The sequence below is a fragment of the Vigna radiata genome, chromosome 6, assembly GCF_000741045.1.
Source record: "Vigna radiata var. radiata cultivar VC1973A chromosome 6, Vradiata_ver6, whole genome shotgun sequence".
NCBI lineage: Eukaryota > Viridiplantae > Streptophyta > Magnoliopsida > Fabales > Fabaceae > Vigna > Vigna radiata.
The window spans coordinates 36,796,004-36,816,321 of record NC_028356.1 but is presented as its reverse complement, the minus strand read 5'-3'; the positions used below and the strand labels follow the sequence as shown (position 1 = coordinate 36,816,321).

The following is a 20,318-nucleotide window of genomic DNA, read 5'->3' as shown; positions in this document are numbered from 1 at the left end:
AGATAAAAAATATATTTATTATATATTATATATCCATTATTTATGTTAAAGATATTGTAATATATCTAAAATATTTATTTTATTATTTTTAATTCTGAAAATATGTTTATGTATTTATTTTAAAAACGAATATGTTTACGTAGAATACATTGTTATTAATGATGGAGATCTCAAATAAAACAAATTTACAGTAGATACAAACCCATTTTTATTTTTATTATGTTTAATCAAATAAAAATACTTTATATTTGTTTTAGAAACAAATATGTTTATGAAATTATATTACGATTAAAGTAATCAAATAATTCATTAAATGTTAAAATAAACTCAATTTGTATAAACGGATATTCATAATCGATTTACTAAATATATAATATTTTAAGGATTATTATTACCATTTTTATCATTATGTTCGTTATAATGCATATATATTACTTGAATTTGTTAATGAATTAAGATAAATATATTGAAAATTATTTTTGTTTTTATTTCTTTTAAGATATATTATAAAATTGGAAAGAGGTATGTTTATCTTCAAGGGCAAAGACAAGACATGCTCTAGAAAAATAATTTGATTTGGAGAAAAATAAAGTCTATAATTAAACTATAAAATTATTATAAAAAAAAAATATTTTTATAGAATCAAGATAAGATTAAGAGAATTCAAAATAATTGAGTTACACAGTGAGATTTTTATTTGTAGGAGTGAGCATAGTTAACTGAATTAATGATAATAGAGTTAACTAAAAACTAGTTAAACTAATTAATAATATAGTTTAAAAATACTGAATTATTTTACATTCAGTATAGTTAACTGAGTTAACTGTAGTTTAGGTTTATATCTGCTTTCCCAGTCAGAGCTTCATTTGCTTTCTGCCTTACATCCCGTTCATCCCACTCCCTCGCTGCTTACCGCTGTTGAAGACTGCTGCCGAGGTTACCGTTGTTGAAGGTTCGTTGCCGTCGAAGGTTCGCTGCGGTTGCAGATTCGCCGTCGTAGGCTCGCCGCTGTCTAAGGCTCGCCGCTATCGAAGGCTTTGCTGCACTCTGCCGTCGCCGAAACCAACGTCGAAGATTCTGAGAACACTTCTCTTTTAGTTGGAAAAGAGAAGCAAATCTGGAACCTTAAGGTACGAATGTTTTTCCTGTGTTGTCCAAACATTTTTGAAATGTATTCTTAGCTGTTCAAACATTTTGTTAGACATCTGGTAACGATTGCTTGTACGTGGAGAGAGCATATGGGGTTCTTCCGTCATTAGTGGCAAAGGTACTTTATTATTCCAGCAAGGGTTTTAAATTACCATATGCGATTCTTCCATCATCGTAAACACTGCACCATGCTTTGCCAGTAGTTAGTTGTCTTGTTTATTGTGTAGCTAGAAAAGTTAAACCAAAACGATTCTTTATCATGATTTCAGGAATCTGCTTTAAATTAGTGATCATCTGATTTTAGTATTTAATTATATAAAAAGAATGAACAAACGAAATATAATCACCAGATGAACAGAATGAAAATTAAATATAAAGAAATATTTTTTTATTTTATTCGTTGAATATTTAGATGATATTTCAATGTTAAGTTATTTTTTTGTGGATGTTTTGATATGATTTTTTGCATACATAAGCTTACTTTTTGCTCTCATTCCATTCCATGATTCAGTCATGCGAGAAAGTGATTTAGTAGGAAGCATTATTTTACCTGTTGTTTTGTCCTAAGGATTCTAATCCTTTGCTCAAATAGCAATCCATGGCACAATGATCCTTAATTTCTGTCTCTTATTGGCTCACAGTTTTTAAGTCTTTAAATCAATCATTTTGTTAGTTGGTGGCGAATGCTGTTATATGGCCTTAGAGGGCTTACAAGACTTAGAAGATAGTCTTCATCTTCTAAGCTAGCTTTTTTAGGTTTAAGCTAGATCTTAAACTCAAAATCTAAGATACATGATGTTTAAGAATTGGTGACTACTATGAAATTTGAATTTCAGCCAAAGCATAAATCTCGCACCTTAGGTTCTGCGCCTCATCAGTAAAAATGATAAGCTATTAGCATTTGGCAAGTGGCTTTTTCCTTGCTCAATGAGTAGTTGGTAAAAACCAGTACAACCATGTTGTGGACTTTTAGTGATGTGGATAGGTTTTGTTTTTGGGAATAAAATTAGCTCCAATACAAGTGTATCATAAATTGAGTCATTAGCTTTTTGTCTTTGAACTATGTTAGGTTGAATATATAGGAGCCTCATGGGTAGTGAAACTATATTTACTTATTTATGGTCCAGATTACTGATACATTTCTGCGTGTAGAACTTTGGATAACAAAGATAATTGTTAACATAATATATGTGTGTATGTCCCTTTTATCATTTAGAAACAGATCCAACTATGCATGGAATATATGCTTAGATTTTGGAGTATGGAAGGGGACAATGGACTGTAATACTTCCTTAGTGGCTTTTGTCCCAAAAACCTTTGTTGATGTCTACCTCTTTATCCGACATCCGTTGGGACCCTTGTCTCTTCCTATTTTCAATTTTTCAATAAATTACATTCTTTTTTAATTGGAGTGTCACCTACTTTACAGTTTAGTGCTAATTTCTTCATAAACTGATTTGCTTGAAAGATTAATACCTCTTAACATTTTCTTTTATACACACTCAAATCAAATTCCTAACTATCTGTTTTTAATTTTCTTTCTATAAATTACTCATTCTTCTGAATTAAGATATGACTTACTTTAAATTTACATGCTAATATATATATGAAAACTAATATGTTTGAAAGATTGATATCTTTTAACAAATATTTTTTATAATACAACTCATAATTCAGGCATAATCTGCTTTAGAACTGCAGACTAATCTTTTGAAGTATCGGTGTCTGTTTGGAAAATTGAGTTTTCATCGGCTAGATATTGAGTCTTCAATTTAAGCGTGAGACATTTTATTCCTTGCTTTTCTTGTCTAGAACTCCCCATCTTATCTATCATTTCTTGTTGTCTACTAGAAATACTATCTGATTAAATTTCAGGGTTTGCTTCAAATGGACGTTATATATGCTTTTTCCAATGGTAAAATGCTAATACGGTTTACTATCACAAATATGTTGATCATTATTTATAACTTAATAGCTATTCCTACCTTTAATTCAACTGTAAGAGATTGTTCCTTGATCTTCTTGTCTAGAATGTATACAAAAAATCTCAGTCAAACGAAGTTGCATATCACATTTATAACTTCTATTTATTATTTTCCTTTTATCAAAACATATTGCAGATCACTTTCAATTTTTGTTAAAATGGGAGATAATCTGAATTAGTTTTTGTCCTCCGTTCTGTGTCTTGAAATTGAATTTAGATTCTGAATTTGTATTCTGAATCTGGATTTCTTTTTAACTGTCTTTGCTTTGTTTACAGGGAGAGAAACTTTTGGAAAGCATTGGTGGCATATTCTCCAGAATTTGAAAACCAATAATAATGGTGCAATAACTTGCCCTGTTGTTTCTGAACGTTAGTATATTCTCTCCATTCTCACCATTTTAATTGTGATTAATTTGGGTTGTACGACACAATTGTTCTACATGGTAAGTGCTTCTCATTAGAGATAATCTGGAGAGAAGAAAGGGCAACCAGTTAGAGCAAAGAGATAAGTTGGATTTAACTACTTGAGGGAAATTGAAATCACAATCCAATGTGGCTTTAGTAATACCTCATTGTCTATTTTTCATCAAATTTGTATTGTTGCTGTTTTTTCTATGTGTGATTGTTTGCTCTACATGATGACTCTATATCTGAAACTGCAATTAATGCATTGTATTATGATTTTATTTTTGAACTAATTTTGAAATGCCATTTTTTAAGTCTGTATATGTTAATCAGGTTTACTCTGCAGAGATGCTGATATTCATTTGATGAGGTGTTGCTGCTGCAACAGAATTGGAGAGAAAGTCATTGTTTTATAGATTAGTCTAGTTTCCTGCCTTTTAGTTTAGCTCAGCCTAGTTTTATACAGTTTGTTTTCGCTGGTTTTTATATGTTTCATACTTAGTATTGCTGTTGATGTTTTCTGTACCAGTTTACTGAATTGTATTAGTGTAACTGAACTAAAAAATAGTTCAATTCAATTTCTTTGAACTATTTTTTACTTCAGTTAAGTTCAATTGAACTATTTTATAGTTAATTGCAATTATTTATAGTATAGTGCACTGAACTGCATTTTGTCCACCCCTATTTATTTGTATTTATATGCAGATGGGTAACCATGGTCGTGCCACTGTGTTATGGAGCATGCTGCTGCAAGTGAGATCACAGTGCTCCACTGCTAATGCTATCGCACGTTATGCGCGTAGCGGTCAGCTAGGTCATGCTCGCAAGGTGTTCGACGAAACGCCTCTCCCTCTCAGAACCATCTCTTCGTGGAACACAATGGTCGCTGCGTACTTCGAAGCCCGCCAACCGCACGAGGCCCTTTTCTTGTTCCAGAGAATGCCCCACAGAAATACTGTATCTTGGAATGGTCTCATCTCAGGCCACATTAAGAACGGAATGCTGCTTGAGGCGCGCAAGGTATTTGATGCAATGCCCGATCGCAACGTTGTTTCGTGGACTTCTATGGTCCGTGGCTACGTTCGAAACAGCGATGTTGCTGAAGCAGAACGACTCTTCTGGCAGATGCCTGACAAGAATGTGGTGTCGTGGACCGTTATGCTCGGCGGGTTGCTGCAAGAGGCTCGTATTGAGGATGCGCGCAAGTTATTTGATATGATGCCTGAAAAGGATGTGGTAGCGGTTACCAACATGATTGGAGGGTATTGTGAGGAGGGTCGTTTGGACGAGGCTCGTGAGCTGTTTGATCAAATGCCGAGGAGGAATGTAGTTACTTGGACAACTATGGTTTCCGGGTATGCAAGGAATGGGAGAGTGGATGTTGCGAGGAAACTTTTTGAAGTGATGCCAGAGAGGAATGAGGTGTCCTGGACTGCTATGCTTATGGGTTATACTCATAGTGGGAGGATGAGAGAGGCTTCTAAGCTTTTTGACATGATGCCAGTGAAGCTGGTTGTTGATTGCAATGAGATGATCATGGGGTTCGGGCTTGCTGGCGAGGTGGATAAGGCGAGGCGTGTGTTTGAGGAAATGAAGGATAGGGATGATGGAACTTGGAGTGCCTTAATTAAGGTGTATGAGAGGAAAGGGTACGAGTTAGAAGCTTTGGGTTTGTTTAGGAGGATGCAGATAGAAGGGGTTGTGCTGAATTTCCCTTCACTAATTAGTGTTCTTTCTGTGTGTGCCAGCCTGGCCAGTCTTGACCATGGGAGGCAGGTGCATACCCAATTGGTGAGATCTGAATTTGATCAGGATTTATACGTTGCATCGGTCTTAATTACAATGTATGTTAAGTGTGGCGATCTTGTGAGAGCAAAACGTGTTTTCAACAGGTTTCCTTTGAAGGATGTTGTTATGTGGAACTCTATGATCACGGGTTATTCCCAGCATGGATTGGGGGAAGAAGCTTTGAATGTTTTTTATAACATGGGCTCCTCTGGAGTTCAACCAGATGATGTTACCTTCATTGGAGTTCTTTCAGCATGTAGCTATAGTGGCAAGGTGAAAGAAGGACTTGAATTGTTTGAATCAATGAAATGCAAATATCAAGTGGAACCGAGACTTGAACACTATGCTTGCCTGGTTGATTTGCTAGGCCGAGCAGGCCAGGTTAATGATGCAATGAAACTAATACAAAAGATGCCAATGGAACCTGATGCAATTGTTTGGGGTGCATTGTTGGGAGCATGCAGAACACATATGAATCTGGATTTGGCTGAAATTTCCGTTGATAAACTTGCACAGCTAGAACCTAAAAATGCAGGACCTTTAGTCTTGCTTTCAAATATGTATGCATCTAGAGGAAGATGGAAAGATGTGGAAGTCCTTAGGAAGAAAATGAAGTCTAGGAGTTTCATGAAATTGCCTGGTTGTAGTTGGATTGAGGTGGAGAAAAAGGTACATATGTTCACTGGGGGTGACAGCAAGGGCCACCCTGAGCAGCCTATTATCATGAAAATGTTGGAGAAGTTAGGTGGATTGTTGAGGGAAGCTGGGTATTGTCCTGATGGTAGCTTTGTCCTTCACGATGTGGATGAGGAAGAGAAGACACATAGCTTGGGTTATCATAGTGAAAAGCTAGCTGTAGCATATGGACTCCTAAAAGTGCCTGAAGGAATGCCAATTAGAGTTATGAAGAATTTGCGGGTTTGTGGTGATTGCCATTCTGCAATTAAATTAATTGCAAAAGTTACTGGAAGGGAGATCATTTTGAGGGATGCTAATAGATTTCATCATTTCAAGGATGGTTACTGTTCTTGCAAGGACTATTGGTGATTCCTTGAAGCTCATATGACCTAAGATTTGAAGTTTTTGGAATAGAGGGTGGCTCTGCCCAAGTTTGATGGACTTGTATACCATGTGCTTTGGTGGTCAGTATTTTACAACTTGCTAGTGTGACATACATAAGTGAGTATTATGGTTAAGGTATGTTGGGTTCTATGATGGGTATGTTGTTCTATTTTTTTTTTTTTATTGGAATATGTTTAAGGAATCAAAATTGAACTACTACAGAACTAACCGGATAATTAGGTTGAGTAACCTCCACTTTCTCCCTACCCACTCCAGGGGCTAGTTGTTTGAGAAATGATGACAGTGATTGAATTCATACTTTTTGTTCTTTCCTCATGTTTTCTATTATTTCTAATTACTTTATATTCTGAAAAAGTAATTATTTCTCTAATTTACAACCAAATTTGAGTAGACACTTTCTTCATTAACATTTGAACAGGTTACAACTTATGCTTGTCTTTTCTTTCACCTTTTTTTGAATTGATAGGAAATATTTCCTATTTACATTTATTGTAAGTCCTTATCTTTTATTTCTGACTCCAAGAAGTTTTGCTCAATTTGTTAGTAATAATAGTCATTGGTGTTTATCTTGGTACCTGTGTGGTTCTGATATTGGTGTTTCTATTGGAAATCGCATGGCCAAGGGAAGATTTATTGACACTACTTGCTTCTGTTTATTTATTGACATTATGTACTGTTTGTAATCTGTTGCAGTAATTTCAGTTCTTTGTCTAATTACAGCAAGTAATTCTTGAGCTAACTGGTTATCAATTAGATACCTTCCACCCAAAGTGTCACTTTGTTGGAATTGACATCTTAACTGGCAAAACAAAGCTTGAGTATATTGTGCCATCTTCCCATAATTGAGATGTATGTATGGAGTGTCTTTTGGATTTGGGTTTTACCTTTTTAATTAGGCTAGTAATATGTTTATAATGGTATGATTTATGTGTTTTTGTGGTTACAACAGGTTCCTCATTCAATTGTACTGATTACTAGCTCATCAATATATCTGATGATGGATTTGTAATATTTCAATTACACTGAAATATTTCAATTACTAGCTCATTCAATTGTACTCCTTCCCCTTTTCTATTAATATCCCAAAGTATTTTTTATGTGATGTAAATAAAGTTGTTTTGGTAGGTGAAATGGTTATTTGATTTTCTTTGATTGCATGTTTAGATTATTTTATTTCATGATCAAATTTCTTAAAAGGTGCAAAATCAGACCAAATTATTAAAATAGCCAAATCAATGGTTGACGCATGTGTAATGAATAAACTATATATGATTGAAATTTCATCTTTATCATATCCATGTATGGTTTTTTGGTTTCATTTTTCGCATTCTATCCTGATATGGTGTGGTTAATATAGTTATACAATTGGTTAATAATGTTTGTTACCCTTTCATTGAATATGTTAGGTGGGTCTGCTGACTTCCAACCGATGAAAATATGCTTACGCACGTTAGATTGTTTGATACCTATTCTGCTTTTATGTTGAAATTTGCACAAATTTATCAAATTATGGGTATGAAGAATGAACATTTGATGATGGCATTATTTGTCCTTACAAGGAAACTGGCACGATCTTGACCATCTCTTAAACTTTCATAATTTGCTCCTTCTTATACTGATTTTAATCTGCATCATGCAGATCAAGGATGGATTTGTTGAGGGCAAAGATACAGTTGTGTTTCTTTTCATTCTGCTTAAGACAGTAATGGGGTCGGTTTGTTCAGCTGGTAAGGCTGAGAAAAACAAAAACAAAGAGGTTTAAGGGAAAGGCTTGGGAAACCTTAAGAAGTTAAAGAGTGTTGCAAAGGGGAAAGGAGATTGTTATTCAAATCCAAAGATCAGAGATCGTGGTAGAAAGAAAAATGGAAGTGAATTCAGAATATCAAATCCTACTGGAAAAGAAGGAAAACAGGTACTATTCTTTTACTGATTTTTGTTGTTTCTGAAGCTGGATTAATTTGGTTGAGGGGTAACAAAATAGTGAAATGCATATTATTCTCTTATTAAATGTAGAGTAAACGTGATTCTTTTAAGGTCTGCGTGTATGAATAAAAGTCAACTAATTTATTATACTTAGTAAACTGCTATGGAATGCTATGTAAACGACCTCTGCATTATTTATTTTTAAATTTGTGAGGGGTTTCCTTGTTCAAACATGATTATGGGTAACAAAAACTGGTTGTTATTTACAAAGAATCAAAATTATGAATGAGTTGGAAGCTCGGAAAAATTAAGATCCATTACATTATTGTTTTTGAGTGAAGATATGCTGCCTAAATATGAAAGTGGTGAAGCTGTTTTGATCCTGCAGAGTTATCTTTCAGGTTAGAGATCTTAACAAGAAGTGGTTCTGATTCTACTACAACATATTGATGGTTTTTCACTGATGGAAAACATTTTGGTGGAATAGTCTAACTCTCAAACAGTTCATAGATTTGTTGTATGATTCTTTCTGCATTCAAACAGTGAACTGTTTGATTCTTTAGCTGTAAATTATCAAACTATGAGCAGAATAAATTCAAACAATTGCTGCTTTTGGAGACTTTGGATTGGAAATTTGATGTTTACATTGATCAATGGTGTCTCTCTTTTTCACAGGGATCCCAGAGAGGTTCCATTTGGGGAAGAGCTGGTGAGAGGGCAGTGGAAGTTCTGGACACACTTGGAAGTAGTGTGCCAAAGTTAAGCAACAGTAATGGGTTTGGCACTGCAGTGGCTCAAGAGGGAATAGAACATCTATATTGACATTTGACAATCTTCTCTTATTAAGCTCAGGAAACTATAATAAGGCAATCAAACTGATTAAGAAGTTGGGTAAGGTGATTTTTAACTTCTTTGTGGTGTAGTATACTTACACGTTTTCCTTTTCACTCTTCATTTTGTTAATGTTATTGTCATTTTTTTGGAGGTGAATTTTGATTGAGGAAATAACACACAAGTTGTAATTTTGAATTCTTTGAAAATTTTAATATGTGATTTTATTTTTTTTTTTAAATTTGTCTTCGTGTTTTAAGAAAATCCTATAATTTCATTTGAATTTATTTTTACATACATTTTACTTTGTGGTTTTTTATTTAATTAAATCCACGGTTTACAATATATACTTTAAGAAAACCATAAATATAAATAAATAAATGATAAGTTAAAAGTTATATCAAAATTAGGGATATTTTTAAACAGTAAACTAAAATCGTAAAAAAACAATTAAAATTAGAAGAAACTAAACTTTTAATTAGTCTAAAACTTATTTAACAAGTTTTAATTGAATAAAATAATTAAATTATTTGCTTAATTTTTAGATTATAATAATATGTTGATGTGATTACAAACCTAATTATAGTCAGGACTAAATTTTTAAGGCTCTGTATAGCTATTCAAAATAATTATCCTTTCTATGATTATTCAGAAAGCTTGAACAGATTATATATTTAAAGTAATTTATATTGTTATATATCCAATTTTTTATTATCATACGTATAATAAGAGTGATTTTAAAATGATTTCTAATTTTGGTTGAATGTGAACAATTATCACTGAACCAAAATTAAAATAAAAAAATTATCCTTTCTTTGAAAATGTATCATTAAAAAATTATCCAAATACACCAATTAACATGATATCAAAATCATGAAAGAACATGCAATATATTTAGGTTACGAATGCATCCATGCATATTAATTTATTAGATTTTATGGTTATGTTGCAACTTACAACTAATAACAGCACGACAGTGACCAACCTTTTCTTTTTAGTCCAGTTTAATAACATTATTTGAACTATATATTAGGACCATTTTTTTCAAGACACTTGCATTTATTTTTTTCTTAAAACATGTGATTGATTATGAAGTTGTACAATGTAACCATATTAATGGTTGATTTCTATAATGTCATATGCATTTAATTTGATGGTTATGTTCTAACTTCAACCAAAATAACATTACGAGGGAGACAATAGCTTTTATATACTGGAATGGTTGTTTCAAATATCAATATAGTTGAAATTTTTTATCTTTTTCTTCGCATTTTCTCCATTATGAAAATTTTATTTGGTGTCGTATTTTCTAACTCTCTCCATATTTAAGAAGGAAATTAATTACTAGAAATTATAATTTTCTTAATAAATCTCAATTAATCATGTAATAATAAATAGAATATTATAAGAAAGCCTAATAGGAAAATCGTTAAGAACATCTTTAATGCAGTGTCTTATTTTGAGATCGTATACTACTTTTAAGTGGGTACTATTGCACCATATATATATATATATATATATATATATATATATATATATATATATATATATATATATATATATATATATATATATATATACAAAATCTCATTAATTTTAGTTTTAATAGTAAATTTCAATCTAAATCATTTTTTTCTCACAATTTTTTTTTATTGATGTGAGAATATAAACATATATTTTTCTTTAGATATTGAGAATTCTTGTAAAAAACTTTATATTCGTACTCTAAACCTTGAAATGACACTTCTATAAAGTATCTTATAAAAATTAAAATATTTAGTCTAAGCTTTCAAAGTTAAATTCTTGCATTCCAATCTTATGGTATTTATATAAGAGAAAACTATGTATAATGATAGTATAGACTACTTTTACACCATATTTGTTCATAAGTCGCTAGTTTTAACTAGTGAATATTATAATATCTTGTATATTAACAATGCATACCATCAAATCAAACTTTAATATAATTTTTTTTTTATATATATTTTTTCGAGACATTAGTTATTTTATACTTATTACAATATTATATTAACATGAGCTTCATAGGAAGATATGCATTATATGAAACTACAAATTTATTATCATTTTCAACGATATATAACTAAAGGTTTGAGTAATTGCTTCTTACTCCTTTTTAGTAAACACAGTTGCTTACCCAAATTAAATATTAATATTTTATTTTATCATTTTTTTTCCAATTTTTTTTTATTAAATTAAAGTTTATTAATTAAAAAATATTGGGTTAAATATGCTTTTAGTCCCTGAAATTTCACTGATTTTTGGTTTTAGTCTCTGCATAAAACATTGATGACATTTGGTCCTCATAGTATGGAAACATGTACGTTTAGTCCCTAATTTTAAACGGAGTTAATTTTTTGGTGAGGTGGCTAACGGCACAACCACCTCACCACTGTCCACTGCCCACTGCCCACTGCTTGCCACTAAAACTTTAGGGACTACAAGCATAGGACTTCATTGCAGTTCTCATTTTCCTGCCACAAACACAACAATTTTCTATCTTTTGTTGTTTGTTACTTTTCACCTTCACCAGAAACCATTCTCACACCTTCCCTCTTACCATACAAATTCTCAATTCTACCTCCACCCCCACCCATTTCACCACCCCCCACCCTACCATCTTTCCTACCTTCCAAACCCTTCCCTCTATTTCTGTTCCCAGACCCTGGTGGAACCCTACTAGCCTCATGAGAAAACGACCCACTAGCCGTATAACCCTCAAGTCCTCTTCTTTCCCTGTCCACAACATCATGATTATCCTGAAGAACCACATTCCCATTGTAATTAGAACTCGGGTGATCCACATGCAAGTTCCTGTCGAACCCGTTGTACCCTCTGTTGAACTTCAAATTGAGCAATGAGTCCACATTGGGAGAAACTTCAGATGCAGAGTACGCAACCGTGGGCAAAGACCCGAACTGCAGCTTCAGTTCTTGCTGCTGGACGAAACCATCGACCTTGCTGTTCTTTTCTTCGATGGGAAACCCTAGTTTTCGCATATCGTGGGTGAGGCCAGCGTTAACCGCTGCAGTTTTCTATCTTTTGTTGTTTGCTACTTTTCACCTTTCCTTTTCACCTTCACATTTGCTACTTTTCTCATCTAAAATAATTTAAAATAAAACTATGTGGCAGGCAGTGAACAGTGATGAGGTGGCAGTGTCGTTAGTCACCCCATTAAAAAATTAACGCCGTTCAAAATTAGGGACTAAACATACAAGTTTCCGTACTACAAGAATTAAATACCATCAATGTTTCATGCAGGACTAAAACCAAAAATCAGTGAAACTTCAGGGACTAAAAACATATTTAACCCAAAAATATTAAAAGTGTATTCATTTAACTATAAATAAAGTCAAGCTAAAATAAAATAGACATTGATTACAAATTCATACGAGGGTGTCGGTTTAAGTACAAGTTTTTCCTAAAACGTAAATATCAATATAAATTGTACCCTGTGCTTTACCATTGCCTTTTGAAAATTAATTTTTTGCTATAAACTATTTTTATATCGTTAAGATTTTTTACTGCGTTTTTTTACCAATAAAATGGGAAAAATTTATATTTATTATTTTATTATTACTATTTTTGGCAATGCAGAAATGGAAAAGAGCAATACAAAGAACATCTGAGGCCAATAAAATAGACCAAACACAGAACACTGCATGAACCAACTCTCAACCTTAAATTTGGTACCACAAATCAAACGCTACTGGGCCCATGTGGTGTCAAAGTCGTAGTCTCTGACCCACACGTTACTGGGTAGTGATGGAGGCCCAGCCCATAAGGAGGGCCCAGCAAGGCTGGTGCCAACTGCTTCAACTGCCTTCAAGCCTGCTACCATCTCATCAATGCACATACTCGATTAATTTCTATACAAATAATCAAACTTCACTATTCATTTTCAAATCAATTTCAAAATCTTTCAATCAAATCTTAGGAGAGATAAGTTTCTATACAGTTAATGTTTTTTTTTTTTTTAATTATTGGAGCAGTGTGAATGTAAAAATAATAATTAAGAGATAAGTGAAATTTTTAGAGATTAATTAAGTGAGAATACCAAATGAAAATTATGAAATAGAAGCAATGTGAATACAAAAAGTAAAGGACATGAAATTTAACATGGAGATAATATATTAATAAAATCATATACATAGTATATTATTTATGCAATTAAACATCAATTTCAACATCACTTTTTCTATATTATGGGTTGTTTATTTCTTTTTCTTGTTTATCTTTCATTCTTGTCTCAATCACTTTATTCAAATATTTCTTATTCCTCTCTAATTAAATTTTTATTTAATTTATATATATTGATTATTTGACCAAGATACATATATGATATAATTATTTGAAAGTTATATCAAAAGGCAATGTTGAAGAGAAATTAACATTTCCTAATATGTAAGTTATTGTTTATTTTGTTTTATACATATTAATAACATGGATTCAACTCAAAATATTTTAATTGTAATGTTTGAGTGACAAAATATGCTTTTAAATCCTACATATATTGGGAAAGAACAATTTGTGTTTAAGATGTAAAATGTATACACCATTTAATAACACATTATATATTTTTTGAATTCAATCGTTAAAATATAGTTATGTTATTATTTTATTTGTTATGTCAAAACTCAGTAAAATTAAACAATAACGAAAGTATAATTAAAGAATTCTTATGCCATGTATTCCAACATATGTCTTTTAATAATGTTGACATTAATACAAACAAAGTAGTTAATGAATTTAGATGAATATCAAAATTTTGTAAATATAGTCTATATGATTGGAATGGTTAAACACATAACAAGTGATGAGTCAAAATTATCTAAAAAAAATAAAATCTTTAAATTTATAGGTGACAAACTTTGTAGAATTATTTCCAAAATTGTTTAAAGTAATTTCATCAAATTAACTGTTAAATTTAAAATTTTCATAAAAACGATAAAGTAGGATTTAGTTTTATCGTAAAATTTGGTTTTAATATTTATATTTTAGGTCTGACTAAGTTTTAAATTGATCATAAATCTGAATATTTTCAATTAAATTTTTATAATTTTTGTAATTTGTTAAATACTTAAAAATTTTACAATTTTTAATTGATTTTCTGTAATATTTTAACATTTTCATTGATTATATTATATAATTTAGAAATAAACTAATATTTTATCGAAAATAGTTAAATCAATTAGATTTTCACATTCAGTACGAGAAGAATGATATTTAATAATTAAATTGACAATTTTTTTATTATCGAAAATGTATTAAACTTTTATTATAAACTATAACATCGACGAAAGAATAAAAAAATACAACAGTTACTTTTGAATTTCTTGTAAAATTAATTTAATTAGTTAAATATTTGAGACGAAAAAGAAAGAGAATTTTCTTTTCCTTGTATAAAGTTGTATTCTTATCATGCAATATTATTCACTCATTATACAACCACACGAAAAAACTAAAAACATCAGACATAAATAATAAAGCTGTATTCTTATATGCAATATCATTCATTCATTATTCAACCAAACTAAAAAAATCAAACAGAAATAATAAACAGAGTAAAAGAATTTATTAATATAATTATAAGAAAAATTCATCACAAAATTAGCTTCCTTGATTTGTCTTGTTTTTCCTTATACAAGCCAACAACAAATTCATGCAATAAATGACCTGAAAGCTAAGAAGGACCCGACATGTACCAATTATTTCACTTTAAAACATGATACCAACAATAAGTGTTTTTCATATTAATCAAAATATTAAAAGTAAAATTTTCATGAAAAAAATATTACACCCTCACTTCAAATTTCAATAATAATAAAAAAAAATCTAAACAATAACTTTCTAACAGATAAAAATGTTTCTTAGCATATATATAAGAATTACAAAAATTTATTTTATTACTCTTAATTTTAAAACAACTACTATTATGCATTTGATTTATTTTTTTATTATATCAGTTAAAAGTTTCGATTAAAAATAAAATTAATTTAAAATATATAATTAGGTACAAATCTTACTTAAAATCTATTTCTTAATCATATTTATAAATAATATACTTTTATTTTGTTACACAAATATACTAAAAATAGATGTAAAACTTGTTTTACACATACGGAAAAATAAAATAAGATAATCTAATACACATAATGTACTAATGGTCCATCCTATTTTAATAAAATTCTTTTTGCTTGTAAAAAAAATAATTATTTCCATGAAAATAGTACGTAGGTTATAAATAAGAGTGATGTTAGTGAGAAGTGAAGTGAAGCAGCCATGGTTCATCTCACTAAGCTTCTTTCTTCTTCTTCCTCTCAGTTTCTTCCTTTCGCATTGTTGCTGTTATCTGTTTCCTTAAAAACAGAGGCTTTGTTGAAACTACCACCGAATGTGTCTGTTCCAGCAGTGTTTGTGTTTGGAGATTCCGTGGTGGACACAGGCAACAACAACAACAGAACGACGTCGTTTGCTAGGTCGAATTTCCCTCCGTATGGGAGAGACTTTGAAGGTGGCGTCGCTACTGGTAGATTCAGCAATGGAAAGGTTCCATCAGACCTTATAGGTAACTATCTCTTTTCTCTTATCTTTTGCCCTATTTTATTTTAGAAAAAAATAATACTTTTACCTAGATAATTTTTTTACGTTCAATATTATTTTTTTATTTTCTTTTAGAAAAATATAAAACATTTATATTTATACTGTTCCAGCTTTGTTAGATAAAACACAGATTTTAGCAGCTTCATGAAAAAAAGAAGATAAATCCATTTTTCCTCGTGTGTGAAACTTTGTATGATAATACTTCAGAGATATATGTGTCCTTATATGAAACAAGTCAACATTTCCTTTAAAGCTTTAAAATGGAAAACACTATATATTTCTGATTTAAAAAAAATTATAATTAGAGATATTAAAACGGATTTAAACTACTTCACTAACTCATTTTAATTATTAAGTGTTTGGATTTGAAAAATATTTTTTTTTTTGGTTTTAAATATGACTTTAACCAAACTCAATTCCTTTAAATATTTATTACTTTTATGTAAGTTTACAATTTGATCTTTTACTATAACTATCTATTCTTCATTTGTAAGTTTCTAATTTGAATTTTTAAAAACTAGAGAGTTATTTAATAATATTTAAATTGTTTGAATGTTTATTTTATTTTTTAGACTGACAATATAACTTTTAATTGATGTATTTATAATAATGTTTGGTGAAATAAATATTTATAAATATAAAAAAGTTTCAAATATTTTTTTTATTTTATTACGATAAATATATAAAATAAATTATAAAAATAAAACATGTTTAAACGAGTGAATCTATTTAACCTAGTAAAATTATAAAACATTTTTCTTTAAAAAAAAAAACAAGTCTAATTGAATTTATTTATTTTTAACTAAATATGTAATGAATTGTGAGCTAAATTAATTCACTTTCATCCCATAATTATAATAATGTGCAATTGTGAAAGGGATGATATAGAAGAAAATAGTATAAGAGAGGCAAAGGGAGGTTTTAAAAATATGATGCTATATTTACTTATGAAGTTTATTAGTTTTATTTATTTATTTATTTATTTATTTTAAGATTCCCATTATAATAGCTCGTACGCGGATGGGTCCATTAGTTTAAGTCTTCACCTATATGAATTGAAAATGCTTACGAAAAAAATTGTAAAATGACACAGAAATATTATATTTTATTGTGAAGAATCAATCTGCACCCTAGATCATAATTAACAGAAAAAAAGCTGTAATTTTTACAGTAAAAGAAATTAATTATATGAAGAGATATAACAATATTCTTATAGTATCATATTAATCATTTCATCACACACTTCTGGTAATAAAAAAAAATTGTATAAAAAGAGGCATGCACTCTCATTTTCTACTTATCTGGGCATGTGAAGGTATCACTTACAGTATTAAAGTATCATCGATTCATCACCCCACTCTCACGACAATGATAGACATAAATAAAAGTAGCATTTAAGCCATTGAGGACTTTGAAACCTCATATTTTAGTCAGAGTTCATACAGTGAACCATTTTTTGGATCATTTGAAATAATATAAATTATTTCAAAGTAAAATAAAATTTTATGAGAGTTTTTTTTTTTTTTTTTTTTTTTTTTTTTTTTTTTATAAAAGAAATCTATATAGAAAGAATTGAGTTGCTTAAGTTTAGAAATTGACCGACACTTTAGACTTGTGAAGACCTATATGGAGTATGCGTTTTAAGTTTTTTGTTTACCTATATTTTTTATTTTTATTTTTATCTTTCCTTACACTGTTTATTCACTGCACATTTTATTTACACTAGTTCTAAATCCCCTCACTGTATTTCACACCAACTATACATATTAAAAAGTATAATTATTTTTCGAAAATTTCATCTCTCTATTTTGAATTTCGTTAATTTTTTATATTATTCTTTCACCGTATGTTTAAAAATATAATTATTTTAACATATTAAAATCAACATATTTTAAAGTCAGAAAATAAAATAAGAAAAACAAAAATTGAGGGAAATTTTTTATATCCCTAAAGCATGTACTTTAGATTATTTATTGAGCTACGTTGAGTTTTCAATTCACGGTGGGTCCCCGCATTCACAAATTAATGCATCTTATTCAATATGGGACCTTTAATTATCATCATTATTATTATTAGATATAGTAAAATCACAAATTAAATAGCTGAAATTCTTTACTTTCTACTTTCGTTTTCACACTTTGGAAGGTTATTTTAAATAGCAGAAAGTGAAGTTATTTTTTCCACGTAGTGATATTCTGATACTACAACATTACTATCATTTGGCACTATCTCTCATTATTATTCACTATTTTTTTTTAAAAAATATAAAAGTTATTTTTTAATGAAATCATTTTATCTCTGTAAGAATGTGAGTATTTTGTTGTGCATGTGGATGTGTGGTGTTATTTGTGGTGAGTTTTATGGTGTGATGCATAACATAAATGATGAACAGTTGAAGAATTGGGAATCAAGGAGCTTCTGCCAGCATATTTAAAGCCAAATCTAGAGGCTAGTGATTTGGTGACAGGGGTCTGTTTTGCTTCAGGTGGCTCAGGATACGACCCTTTGACCTCCATAATAGAGGTACCTTATCACCTTAATTATCTGCATATTTAATAATGCAAGAAATATGGATTAATTAACAAAATAATCAGGGATCAATGTCGTTAAGTGGGCAACTGGATCTGTTCAAAGAGTACATAGTAAAACTGAAAGGTTTGGTCGGAGATGAGAGAGCAAAGTTTATCTTAGCCAATAGTCTTTTCCTTGTGGAAGCAGGAAGCAGTGACATTTCCAACACCTATCGTACTCGTTCTCTCCTCTACGATCTTCCTTCTTACTCTGATCTTCTTCTGAATTCAGCTTCCACCTTTTTGACGGTAATATCGTATTAGTTTAACCATAATATCGTATTAGTTTTTAAATTAGATATAATTGGTCATTAAAGTATTTGTTTGATGTTTGGTTTGAAAGGAATTAAATGAGTTAGGTGCAAGGAGGATTGCAGTGTTCAGTGCACCTCCAATTGGGTGTTTGCCATTTCAGAGAACAGTGGGTGGAGGCATACAGAAAAACTGTGCACCAAGGCCCAACAATTTGGCCCAATTATTCAACACCAAATTGTCCAATTTGCTGCGTTCTCTCAATCGTAACTTTCCCAGTAGCAGAAATGTTTTCGTCAATGTTTATGATCCTCTCCTCGACATCATCCTCAATTACAAAAAATATGGTAACTAATCTTAAACTAATTATCTTAAAACCTTCCCTTTGTAAAAAAATAAGGTATAAAAAGTATTAAAGTAAATAAGAAAGAATAATATTAAATAAATATAAAAGATTTATTTATGATGTACAGGATATAAAGTGGGAGACACTGGATGCTGTGGAACAGGGAGAATAGAGGTTGCAATACTATGCAATAGTTTGGATTCTACGTGTCCGAATGTTGAAGATTATGTGTTTTGGGACAGTTTTCATCCCACAGAAAGCGCTTACAAAAGGCTCATAGCTCCTATTCTTCAAAAATATTTGTACCAATTCAAGTGAGCTTTTACCTCGGATAACTGTTTCTGTTGCTGTTTATGAATTTCATGTCAGAAAATTTCTCTGGATTTAGATTATATAATTATTAGTACTCACTGAAAAATAAATAACACCCTCGTTTACTTGATTTATTATGTCCGTAATATAATCACTTTTAAAATCAAAGGTTGTATTAGTTTAAGATATAAAAATATTTATCAAGTTTAATATAGTGACTTTTAGTACTGGCAAATTAGGATACTAGCACTATGGAATTCTTAAATGATATCATTTTTTTTTATGAAATTAATAATACCAAATTTAATTACACTTAACTATGATCATGCATCATTATCCATTGGCCTGAGGCATTGAAGTTGCTCCACCATGTGAAGATGTAAACATGATATCATATTCTTTTTGTTCAACATCTTCAATACACTCGAATTTGAAACTATTACAATAATATATTATGATTAAGCAAAATCGTTAACTTTGACTTTCAATTAGCAACCAAAATAGTCTTTTTAAACTCATTTTTCAATTTAATAATAGTATTATGATATATTTTTACATTAATTTGACATACACTATAAAAATAAAATAATTATAATGTAAAAAAATTAAATATTAATTCATAGACATATTTGCTAATAAAAGTTTCATAACTTATTTCTATAAAGTGACACAAAGAACATTATAAATTATTTTTACATGTCATTCTTGTTTTTAATTTTATATATTAATATTACCTTTCCCACCAAAACTAATTGTAGAATGAAATTTTTCGTTTAAATATGAAAAATAAAACTTATTTCCACTCATGTGATTATTACATGAGTTTTCTACATATTATATTTTACATTTCCAATCGCTATAAAAAATTTTCTACTTTTCTTTTTCATTAACAAAATTTTATTTTCCTCATTCTCTTTAAGAGTAAACATTTTATAACATTTATATACATAATGGTTGTGACATTTTTATTCTTTGAAAATAAATATCAAATTGATGTCTTAAACATTTTGTATTGAGTCTCTTATATTTTATAATCTTTCATATCGCGATTGCT

At 30.1% G+C, this 20,318-nt stretch overlaps 2 protein-coding genes across 18 annotated transcripts; both read left to right on the top strand.

The window, feature by feature from the left end:
- Positions 1-846: 846 nt before the first annotated feature.
- LOC106764939 (pentatricopeptide repeat-containing protein At1g56690, mitochondrial-like) lies at positions 847-9,363 on the top strand. 17 transcript variants are annotated; one of them, XM_022782610.1, is made up of 9 exons: positions 847-1,130; positions 1,202-1,267; positions 3,410-3,472; positions 4,244-6,523; positions 7,130-7,258; positions 7,359-7,414; positions 7,816-7,922; positions 8,049-8,321; positions 9,008-9,363. In XM_022782610.1, the coding sequence occupies exons 3-4, from the start codon at positions 3,470-3,472 to the stop codon at positions 6,371-6,373; spliced, it is 2,133 nt and encodes a 710-aa protein (XP_022638331.1). In that variant the 5' UTR covers positions 847-1,130; positions 1,202-1,267; positions 3,410-3,469; the 3' UTR covers positions 6,374-6,523; positions 7,130-7,258; positions 7,359-7,414; positions 7,816-7,922; positions 8,049-8,321; positions 9,008-9,363. The 17 variants fall into 17 exon arrangements, with proteins under 17 accessions (XP_022638331.1, XP_022638333.1, XP_022638330.1 ...); XM_022782612.1 differs by having other exon boundaries at positions 7,103-7,258; XM_022782609.1 differs by lacking the exon at positions 7,359-7,414.
- A 6,090-nt stretch (positions 9,364-15,453) lies between these two features.
- LOC106764073 (GDSL esterase/lipase EXL3) lies at positions 15,454-19,401 on the top strand. Its single transcript, XM_014648289.2, has 5 exons — positions 15,454-15,749; positions 18,177-18,307; positions 18,379-18,603; positions 18,698-18,953; positions 19,080-19,401. The coding sequence occupies exons 1-5, from the start codon at positions 15,464-15,466 to the stop codon at positions 19,268-19,270; spliced, it is 1,089 nt and encodes a 362-aa protein (XP_014503775.1). The 5' UTR covers positions 15,454-15,463; the 3' UTR covers positions 19,271-19,401.
- Positions 19,402-20,318: the final 917 nt, after the last annotated feature.